This window comes from Bombina bombina, chromosome 1, assembly GCF_027579735.1.
Source record: "Bombina bombina isolate aBomBom1 chromosome 1, aBomBom1.pri, whole genome shotgun sequence".
NCBI lineage: Eukaryota > Metazoa > Chordata > Amphibia > Anura > Bombinatoridae > Bombina > Bombina bombina.
The window spans coordinates 1,049,148,148-1,049,160,327 of NC_069499.1; the positions used below are offsets into that span (position 1 = coordinate 1,049,148,148).

Genomic DNA, 12,180 nt, shown 5'->3' on the forward strand with positions numbered 1-12,180 from the left:
ACATACTTACACACTGTTACTTGTAAATGCATTTCGTTATTATATAATTTATTTATGTGTCCGTATCTCTTAAAACAAGTTAGTTTAACCTCCTGTTTGCCAGTGCAACTGAATTACTGTGTCGCAAAATGACGTAGGTCTAAAAAGTGTGTCACCAACATGAAAAGTTTGGAAAGCTCTGCAGTAACTGTTAGACAGAATATAGGATAAAAAAAATCAAATAGTAACATTTCATATCCAATAATAAATAAAAAAATCTTAAAACAAATTAAAACAATGTTGCACTCAGGTGATCACACACAGTGATCAGACATACATAGATTGAAAGTGCAGTATCAAAATACATTGTAAAATTCACATATAATTCAATGGCTGGAGAAAGTCCATCAATGCATAAAGTCTCAAACCAGGATTTCCGAATGGTACTGGAAAATAGGGTGCCGGAATTGCTGGAATATAAAGAAATTCCAATCACCAAAACAGAGAAGAACCAAACAACAAGGTGTTATGTCTTACTTACACCAAGAGGTTTCTGTTAAGTCTCCTGCAATCTCCCTTGGCACCAGGTCTCTCGTAGCATCTATTTACACGGTTTGAAAAAGGCCGCTACGGGCTCTATTTGCATCCCCTACAAGCTTCCGTAATTTTAGGTCCAGAGTTCTGTAACTGAAGCACAAAATATTTGTGTAAATGCTAGGAGTAATCAGGACGTGTAAACGGACGCTACGAGAAACCTGGTACAGATTTCCTTACTAGTTAAATCCGTTCAACAGAAATGTTTTCTCCTTCAACTAATTTTCTACTAGATTGTGTAACTATGGAGTCTCCCAGAGGTAGATCTGATAACTTTGGTTTCCAAGAGTCATAGTTTGAATTGAATAGAGCATTCTTCATTAATCTGAACTCTTCCAGTCAGGACCTACAGAACTTGGTTTGTGAATCTGATTCTAGAGAGTCTTTCATCTTGATGGATTAGAAATTGTATATCTATGTTTTATAATAAAGAGGTGTCATTGATGCTGTATTAAATAATACCTTATTATCAGGCCATAAAGAAAACAATCTTAAATGATTTGGAAAGTTGAGTCATATTCTGATCTTTCTGTTTCATAATATAGGAAAATTGCTAAGTGTTCTCCTCTTTGGAACAATTTTTTTATATCTTTATAAGCTTTTCAGGTTTCACTTTTTAAACCTACACCCTTTAGACATTTATATTCTGCCAGTGGAAGTTTCTGTTTTCAGCAATAGCTTCTGCTGGAAGACGGATTTTTTTTTTTTACCTAAAGTGATTTTTCGGATATCATCAATTAGGATCCTTGTCCTAATCCAAAGAATTAAATTTGATGGTCTTGTTCTTAAATTAGATATTGTAAGAGCACTAGATTTCTACTTTCAAATTACAAAAGGTTTTTTAGACAATCCATTAATTTGTTTGATGAGGCTCTGACTTTTAAAATGGACCAAGGAACAGTTTGTTTAGATACCTCTCCCGATTACCAAGGTTTACATGGAGGCGAGATAGTATTTTCCAAAACACATTATTGCCCTTTTTCTAGATCATTTTCTTCTTCTTGGGTTTTCAAGACTATGTATTATATTTAATAAATTGGTAAGGCAGCAACATACTTTCTCTAAATTCTACTAATTTGTGTTTGGTAAGAAAGTCCTCCAGGCAGCAGTGTCTGGTAATTAGATGACTGCCTTAAAAAAAATAAATTACGTTTTGCCCTATTATTCATGGGCTCCACAGCTTGGGTGTTAGTTCCCAGGAGTAATGGCTCCTGGACTCTCATCATCTAATGAAAGAAAACAAAATGGTTGTGAGAGTCCACAAGAACCACCCATTTTAATTTTTTTAAGGAATTTTTTTTTCTGGTGGCATTTCTAGTTGGCACCTCATTTTCCCTACTTTGTCCTTTCCTACTTCTCCTTCCTTGGCTATATATCAGACTAGAATACCAAAGGAATTAAGTGCTCTTAGAGCTTTGGGAATCTTTGCCTGCTCTAGTGGCCAGGAGTTGAATCCCAGTAGTAATGGCTCGTAGGCTCTCACTACCATGAAAGAAATTAATTTGTCAGGTAAGCATACATGTTTTCCTTTCAATACATTATATATATATATATATATATATATATATACACACACATATATATACACACATACATACATACATACACACATATATACACATACACACTGGATATAAAAAGTCTACACACCCCTGTTAAAATGTCAGGTTTCTGTGATGTAAAAAAATGAGACAAAGATAATTTCAGAACTTTTTCCACCTTTAATGTGACCTATAAACTGTACAACTCAATTGAAAAACAAACTGAAATCTTTTAGGTAAAGGGATATAAAAAAAAAAATATATGGTTGCATAAGTGTGAACACCCTTAAACTAATACTTTATTGAAGCACCTTTTGATTTTATTACAGCACTCAGTCTTTTTGGGTATGAGTCTATCAGCATGGCACATCTTGACTTGGCAAGATTTGCCCACTCTTCTTTGCAAAAACACTCTAAATCTGTCAGAATGCGAGGGCATCTCCTGTGCACAGCCCTCTTCGGGTCACCCCACAGATTTTGAGTTGGATTCAGGTCTGGGCTCTGGCTGGGCCATCCCAAAACTTTAATCTTCTTCTGGTGAAGCCATTCCTTTGTTGATTTGGATGTATGCTTTGGGTCGTTGTCATGTTGAAAGATGAAGTTCCTCTTTGTGTTAAGCTTTCTAGCAGAAGCCTGAAGGTTTGTGCCAATATTGTCTGGTATTTGGAACTGTTCATTATTCCCTCTACCTTGACTAAGGCCGCAGTTCCAGCTGAAGAAAAGCAGCCCCAAAGCATGATGCGGACACCACCATGCTTCACTGTGGGTATGGTGTTCTTTTTGTGATATGCAGTGCTGTTTTTGCCCCAAACATATCTTTTGGAATAATGGCCAAAAAGTTCAACTTTGGTTTCATCAGACCAGAACACCTTTTGCAACATGCTTTTGGGAAACTTCAGATGTGTTTTTGCAAAATTTAGCCAGGCTTGGATGTTTTTTTTTTTTTTTTTTTTTTTTTTTAAGAAAAGGCTTCCGTCTTGCCATTCTACCCCATAGCCTAGACATATGAAGAATACGGGCGATTGCTGTCACATGTACCACACAGCCAGTACTTGCCAGATATTCCTGCAGCTCCTTTAATGTTGCTGTAGGCCTCTTGGCAGCCTCCCAGACCAGTTTTCTTCTCGTCTTTTCATCAATTTTGGAGGGACATCCAGTTCTTGGTAATGTCACTGTTGCACCATATTTTCTTCACTTGATGATGCCTGTCTTCACTGTGTTCCATGGTATATCTAATGCCTTGGAAATTCTTTTGTACCCTTCTCCTGACTGATACCTTTTAACAATGAGATCCCTTTGATGCTTTAGAAGCTCTCTGCGGACCATGGCTTTTACTGTAGGATGCGACTAACAAAATGTCAGGAAAGACCTACTACTTTATTTGGGGTTAATCAGAGGGACTTTAAATGATGACAGGTGTGTACTGACTCCTATTTAACATGATTTTGAATGTGATTGCTTAATTCTGTACACAGCTACATCCCATACAACCATATATTTTTTTTTTTTCCCCTTTACCTAAAAGATTTCAGTTTATAGGTCACATTAAAGGTGGAAAAAGTTCGGAAATGATTTATCTTTGTCTAATTTTTTTACATCGCAGAAACCTGCCATTTTAACAGGGGTGTGTAGACTTTTTATAGTGTGTTTATGTGTATATGTATATATATATATATATATATATATATATTATTTATTTATTTTAACACTGAACTCCCTTGCAACACAAACAGATCTCCAGAAGACAGTTCTGTATATGTCATTTGGAACAGTAAGGAGTTGTCTGAGGAATGGTTAGGTAATACAACTTTGAAATACAGTTACTTGCTTTGATTTCTTTATACTGCAAACTTGACTGCCTTGTATAGCCAATCATAAACTATGATGGGACGGTCAAAACCCTTTTCAAAAACAGAATTATATTTTTCTTTGTGGGTTGAAGGTGCTCAGCACATATGCAGTGATAAGCCCCTTTAAACAAAAACTATTTATGATATGGAGTTAAATATACAACTGCAATACAACCCAAAAGCCATTTACCAGTTGCTGATTTACAAGCCTGTGTATATTTTTCCAAACAAATTAGCTTTTCAGAAAGCTGAAATAAAAGCCAAATTGTAGTAAACTCTTTGAACCCTACCATGTATACTGTTTCTATTTGCATTAAAAAGGTTCATCTTTACTTTCATATACATGATATATTTTCTTTCCTTGTCAACTTGAGACATGAAACCCAAAAAAAAGTTTTCTTTCATGATTCAGATAGAGCATACACATTTTAAACAACTTTACAATTTACTTCTATTATCTATTAATTTGCTTTGTTCTCTTGGTATCCTTTGAAGAAAAAGCATAACTAGGTAGGCCAAGAAGCTGGGAGACAGCTGCTGATTGGTAGCTGCACATATATACCTCATCATTTGCTTACTGGTGTGTTCAGCTATCTCACAGTAGTACATTGCTCTGCCTTCAATAAAGGATACAAATAGAATGAAGCAAAATGGATAACAGAAATAAATTGGAAAGCTGTTTTACGTTTTAGGTTCTGTCTGAATCACAAAAGAAAAATTTGGGAGTTCATGTCCCATTAACCTTCTTAGTTTTTATTTCTATACAAATTAAATATACACCCAGAAATACTTCTCTCCAATGCCTTGCTTATTCCATGGGATGGTTAAACTCATTTGCTCTGTTTTTTTTACACACTTTTGCGCTTGCACACTACAGAAGGAATAAACACAATCACATTTTTAAAAAAAAGAAACTTTTTAATTGAAATTGCAACAGCTCCATAATTTAATACAATATTAACCAAATGCTATGTTCACTCCTATGAAGAGAGATTTTCATGTTTATTAACGGGGACGAAACTGATTAAAATGAGAATGCCACAATCTAGAATATAGTTATCAGTATTACCTTTAGAGCTAGTTTCAGCACTTTATGTATTAGAGCTTAGTTTTGGGGGGGGAACCTAAATCTTTTGTATTAGAAACTGCAGTAAAGACCAATCCACCTTAATGAGATGAGTTGCACATGTTTACAAAATTAGCAATCTTTATAGCTTTTCTTAGAAAAAAAACAGATTTGTTTGACAAAAGTATGTTTGTTTTAGCATCACTCTGAGTAAGGAGCAATCTCAGGAAATTTCTGTACGTTGCATTAATAACACAATACTAAAAACTACTTATTTGGTTCTGAGTGTTTATCTGTAAGGGCTATTGTCCATTTAAACCAAATCAGTAAGTTTGTATCTTGTACAGGAAATCACTTCTTCTTAGCCGTTTGCCCACAGATCTGATAAACATTAAAATTAAATGTCATCAGGAAAAGAACATTTTAGAACGTATAACTAGAAGCAGCGATAAGAGACTCCAGTGCCCAACTGTTAGACTAAGCATGATCACCCGCACGCAGTGCCCTCAGTCCAGCTAAACAATAGGTAGACAAGCCAAGGTGCAGAAATAGGGACTTTGTCTGGTCCTATTTGTTGAAGGCAACAAATGAGATTCAGGAAGGGGATATGCAGAAGAACCAGTGACCAATAAGGTATAGCAGTTAAGGGAATGTGGAAAGCTGAAGGAACTCCTGGTGTTAAACAATTTAAGACATAAAAATCTAGTTATTGCGGAGCCTTAGACGAAGATCACAGATGTTGTGCATCGGTACTGGCAATTGCGTATCAGTGGTATTTCATTGAAAGAATTAAAAGGGCTCATTATTTATGAACCGGCTGAACACGATGAAGGCAGCCTTGGGGTTGTCTGTAGGCACCATGTGTCCTGCACCCTGTGAACATATTAGAAAGATTTATAACCATATAAAACATAAACAGTACATATTAGTAAAGCAAGACACCTACATCCGATGTTCCTCATCTTATGGAGGATGTCACTGCATATTACAGCTCTCTCTAATAACTCCCGCTGCAACATGCTACACAGGGGTTCATTTACATCTGATTCCAAGGAGATAAGATATTTATACTCGAGGTATCCCCGTTGGCAAAATCCTGCACATTTTGCTATCAATACTTAATCTGCCTTAAAATGAAATGTTTTATAATTGTTACTATATATTAATCATATACAAAATGACTGACCACAACACAGGAGGAAGACATAATTGAACTTATCTGATAAAAGTACTACTGGAATAGGTAAAGATGTAGGAATCCCAAGTTAAAGACAGAGGAAAATTACAAATCATACTTAATTTAAATTAAACAGCAGTGTGAGCATCATGAAGGCCCTTTCACTTTACCTTAATTGTAAGGAAGGTGAGGTTGGTAAATTCTTTCACAAAGCCGCCAATCTGGTGCTGCTCCCCCTCATTATACAGCCATGGGCGCCGGTGAACCTGCAGCTATAGGATATAGGGTGTTAAGAGATATAAAATATATACAGGGGGACAGACACACAAGCAAGGGGCTAGAGAAGACTCACTGCCTCAGCTGGTGAAGACTAGGACACGAGAAGTGGGTAAGATATTCTGGTTTTGAACAAATTTACCTTCTGGTCCAGAGAATCCACGAACCACTGGTCACCGAGGAAGTTACAAGCCATGTCCACATCTCCGTTATACACCAGGATTCTGTATCTCTGCAAATAGGATAAATTAGTAAAGTATTGAAGCTTATGCCATTTTGCATGTGGCATGTAGAGGTATCATCCTTAAAGGAACATAAAATCCAAGACTTGTCTTTCACAATTCAGATAGAGCATACAATTTTAAAGTTTACTTATTTTATAAAAATGTGCTTTGTTCTTTTGTTATCCTTTGTTGAAGGAGCAGAAATGCAATACTAGGAGCTATCTGAGAACATCTGGAGAGTCAATGACAAAAAGGCATATATGTGCAGCCATCTCCCAGTAATGCATTGCTGCTCCCGAGCATACCTAGGTATGCTTTTAAACAAAGGATACCAATTTAAAAAAGTTAGATAGTAGTAAATTGGAAAGTTGTTAAAAATTGCACGCCCTATCTGAATCATGAAAGACAATTTGGGCTTCATGCCCCTTTACTGCGGTCATAGAATGCATTCACCACTATATAGATTAGTTCTAAAACTGGGATATCAGAGCCATAATGCTGCAAGATTATTTTACATGTACAAAGAGCAGGGTTAATCAGAGCTGATCCGCATACATTATACCCAATTTTTGTTACATCCTATTTTGCCAGCACTCAATATCGTAGTAGTTCAGGATCTACTCACCATATCACTAAGAAGTGCCTGGTACTGTTTTTTCATGGTTAGGTACACTCGACCGTACATGCTGTAAACATCAGCACTGTAGAAAACATAAGATCTGTTAAGTTTTTTTTTTAGTAATTCCTACATAGCCTGATACATACTGTGTCTAAGTTAAATAGGCATTGCTGTTGTGTTGCTGTAGAACAGTGCTTTCCAAACTGTGTGTCGGGACACACTAGTGTGTCGGCAGCAGTGTGTAGGTGTGTCCCTGCTTCAGCACAAATTTTTATTTTTTTGTGTTTCTGACTTTCCGCCTGCCTGCTACGCATATTACATGGTTGACACGTGATTGATACCTAGTGGGTCACCGATCATCTTAACCAATTGGCGCAGCTCAGTGGGAACTGAAACTATTCCCATTGCGGCTTTGGCGGGACATTGGCTCCTGACTGCACGTGAAGTCTCCTTAATTTGCTCATGACTGCATGTGTAGTCAGTGAGTGGACAGCAGAGTGTTTGCAGCACAGACAGTAGTCAATCAGATTTACGGAGCTCTGAGGGTGGCAGCTTAAACGCTGAGCTTAAGTCAGAAGTCACAGTGGGGTTTTATTGCAACTAGATCCCAGTCCCAGTAGTGCATTGCTGCTCCTGCTCTTGATACATGGATAGGAAGTGGAAGCTTAAAAATGCTTGATGATGAAATGCAAGTGTCTTTATATAATATTCCACCAAATATTCAGTAATTGTGTTCATCCCATCAACCTCATATATCCCATTAAAATAGTAGCTATTGGTGTTATTAAACTTTTTTTTTTTTAAATTCTTGCACATACATACTGTTACTTGTAAAAACATTTCATTATTATATAATTTATGTATGTGTCTGTATCTCGTAAAACAAGTTAGTTTAACCTCCTTTTTGCTAGTACTGTGTCGCGAAATGATTTAGTGTGTCACCAACATGAAAAGTTTGGAAAGCTCTGCTGTAGAATAACATATCACCCATATTTAAAATTCATTAACATCTAGATTGCTGCAAATGGTTTTCAAGTCAAACTCCACCTACCACTTGCCTTATTTGGAGGAGCCAATCTGGGCTTGAGTCTACAGTCAACAAGGCTAGACACAAACATTATGTTAGTGCATTATTTTGCAGTTATTGTTCTTTAAAAGACAATCACAAAAATATATGTAGCAGGATTGGCCTTGAAAAGTCAGCATGGTGCATTTAAAGCTCTGAATATTAGAAGATTCCCAATTTTCAGAGCTACAATTACAACAAATGGGGCAGAATTATTTAAGAATATTGCTGCAGTTATTTTATATTAAAACGCCAAGGTGTTTACTGTCCCTATAATTCACTAAATGTATTTTATCATAACAGTAGCATCCTCGTGCTACGCTCTTGTACTGGAAAGTTAGCATCTGGCAATTCATTTTTGCTACAACACTATGGTGTGGATACAAAAGTACTGCAGCACCATCCTTTATTTTTAATCAAATTCCTAACAAAACAGAGCATTTTATTTCTGCACTAGACCATACTATTAAAAGAACAAAGGTGTCATTTTGAGTTGCATATGCAGCCCTCTGGGCTGAACTGGATTGTCAGTTACAGGGATGTAATAGTTAAAACAAATGTGCATGAGTGCATTTCAATTTTAAACATAAGTATTTTTGCAATATAATTGTATTAGCAAAAATGTTCTCTTAAAATGTATGACTGTATCAGCAGCATACACGCATATGCTGCAATGGTGCTTGTACCCTTATGTAAACACTGCCAGCTCAGAGTCAGCAACAACTTTGTATATTACAAATCACCACTGACCCAATGAGCAGGCACAATCTTTAAATGGTGGTGCGTCGCGCAGGCGTAACATATGTCCTTATGATGCTAAAGCAGCTTTTACTAGAATCATATTGCAAAAAATGCTTCTGTTACTAATTAAACTACACATTTGCACCCCCCTCCAATAAAAATAATTTGGATAGAACATACAATTCTAAACAACTTTCCAATTTACTTTTATTATCAAATTTGCTTCATTATCTTATTATCCTTTGCACTACCGACAGCTAGGTGAACACATCTAGTTAGCCAATCACAGAGACAAATGTGTGCAGGCACCAATCAGCAGCCAGCTCCCACTAATGTAGGATATATGCGTATTCTTTTTCAACAAGGGATATACCAAAAGAACAAAGAACATTTGAAAATAGAAGTGAATTTAAAGAGTGTCAAAAAAAAAAAAAAAAAAAAAAAAAAAAAACTTACATGATTTATCTGAATCGTGCAAGTTTAATTTTGACTTTCCTATCCCTTTAAAATATATATATAGATAAATTTAGGGAGAGAATATATCATATATAAAAAAATGAACTTGTCTACAAAATAGGACAAATTCTTTGTTATAGTCAGTCTAGGCGGTGTTAGCCGTATGCTAGACCTGGTGCAGACCCCCTAAATAATATATAAACTTCAGAACAATATAGATAAAGAGATTTGCCACAGTAGAGCTATATGAGATACTGTGTAAAGTTGGGGGATATCAGCACTCAGAGAAGCTGCTCAATACTACGATTACAGTGAATGGCACAGTTTCTGTAGAGGACCAATAAACAATTGCACACATGCTCAACATCGAACACAGATTTATTCACAAATAATACTGTTAACATAATCGCATCATATCTACAAGAAATAGGAAAATCTACTACCACTGCAGTGGATGAGCACCTATTAAACTAGAAATGAACTAGTATAACATATAGCCCACTGATTCATAAAGAGCATACAAAATGTCATAAGCAAACAAAATTACATATAGTGTGTATATGGCTATACACAGACGGATGTTTGTAATCTTATACGACCTGATAATATCAAGTTCTCCTTATAGTTCTGTTATTGCTGGAAAGCTGTCATTCTTAACGATATGTGTGTCGTAACCAAGCTTGGATTTAAAGAGAGACATTTTCCTAGCCCAAAAGGAAGAACATTTTTGGATGGTGTAATCAGGCCAGAAACACCTAAATTCAAATGCTAGAACATCGAGGTAAGAACGTCCTTTTCAGCTAGCAGCATTGCAACTGTGTAGCTTTTCACACTCCAAGCTCCAGATGCTAGAGTATCGAGGTAATGGCGTCCTCTCCAGCTAGCATCACAAATGTGTAACTTGTTGCAATCCAAAATCCGTTGATACTTTAGGCAAAGACTGATGCCGCTAAACAGTAAATAGCGGTGTGGCAAAACTCTGGGTATTTTCACTCTGCACTCATATGTAAACAAAAGCGGCTTCTTCCGATGTCGGTTGTTTCATAGTGCCTTTTAAATCCCTCCGGATATATTGCGACCACTTTACAGAGGAACAAACAGTCCCAAGTTCAGGTATTTTCGTGAGGCTTACTTGTAACGTCTGGACAGGTGCTTCCGACTGCTTACATATTATCACTTCCACTATTCAGCGGCATTTTCACCTTGCTCACAGGGACTGCGACTATAGCAGGTAAGATCAAAGAGCCTCATTCACTTAATCCGAACTGGGTTTAGCTGCTGTGTACTTCACAGGTGTCTGTCGACACACGTTTCGCCCCAGAATGCTGAGCGAAAGCAAGGGCCTCGTCAGGACTACCCAACACCTGAGTCTCCAGACTTTTATTGGGTTCTACCTAAAACAAGGTTGTGTCTTTATTTGACATATCTCATATTCAAATAGTTACACCTAGAGAGAACCTTTAAACAAATATCAAGAGAACAAATTAGATTTGTGTTTAAGCCAGTCGTACATGTTGAGACCGTGTGCAATGTTTAGCCAAAAATCGCCTATTTTTTAACACTTGATTTGATTTAGAGTTAAACACATATATAAAGCAGTTTCCAAGGAAAAGCGAAACCGTGCACTGTTAGATATTATAATTATATAGAGGTTATTGCAGGGTATTTTTCACAGAAACTCTCATCGTTTTACACAATTATACCTTAGGCTGACTTAAGCTTTAAATTAGCCCAAGAAAGAAGCATACTTTATTCTTTCGTTATCGTTTATCAGTCTTGATAAAGGCGCAAGTTACGGCGCTGAAACGCGTAGAAAACCTGACATAGAGTGTGGAAAGATTGGCTCCAGTACAAGAAACACTCCCCCCACGATCCGGTTGCCTGATAGGTCCTCCGTGTACAACGTCAACGTCACACGCACATCAGGGTAGGAAGTAGCTGCGGAAGAAATTCAAACAGCGGCAAAGCCGCTTGGAGAACTCGACCTATTTACAAAAGCACTCTTCCCAGAACCCAAGGTAATACAAAGAAAACAAACACGGAGGTAAGGAATATCAGAGGTCCGGTTAGGGGGAGAATAAACTGTAAACCTACATCAGCACAGTACTACATTTGGATTTTAACTGTTTCAGAATTAGTTGTGGCCACAACTTAAGAAAATCACAAGGATTACAAATCCGAACTTTCAGCAATTTTATACGATAAGGATGTACCCCCATATGCTCTAAACAGATTCACTGAATGGTACAACCATATAATACTACTGAAACGATTTTATATTGTTTTTTATCTTAGTAAATGTCTTTTTAAATTTATCACGATTTGTTTGTTTATTCACTTAGAAGTAAAATTTGTGTATTAATTCATTTAGAGGTACAGTGATAATACACGGTGGATACACTAATACACTAATACACATCTTGAAGAAATAGACGAGTTTTTATATAATTGTCCTTGAGGAATTTTGAGAGTCAGCTTTTTGTTTGTTTATTTGTTCACATATTTTTGGAGAGACACAATTTAACACTAGAGCCACGCAGGGAAACTTTTTTCAACAAACCGACACATTGTTTATTGCATCTGAGTCGATA

General features: G+C 36.6%; 1 protein-coding gene across 2 annotated transcripts in view; it reads right to left on the reverse strand.

Moving 5' to 3' along the window:
* Positions 1-4,861: 4,861 nt before the first annotated feature.
* The window catches only part of CTSA (cathepsin A), a 36,794-nt gene continuing 29,475 nt past the window's right edge, over positions 4,862-12,180 (reverse strand). For both annotated transcript variants that reach the window (XM_053689129.1, XM_053689070.1), the window contains exons 12-15: positions 7,333-7,408; positions 6,626-6,715; positions 6,378-6,479; positions 4,862-5,903 (exon numbers count right to left, since the gene is read on the reverse strand). In XM_053689129.1, coding sequence (XP_053545104.1) covers positions 5,820-5,903; positions 6,378-6,479; positions 6,626-6,715; positions 7,333-7,408 — 352 coding nt within the window. In that variant the 3' untranslated portion in view covers positions 4,862-5,819. The remainder of the gene's footprint in view (positions 5,904-6,377; positions 6,480-6,625; positions 6,716-7,332; positions 7,409-12,180) is intronic.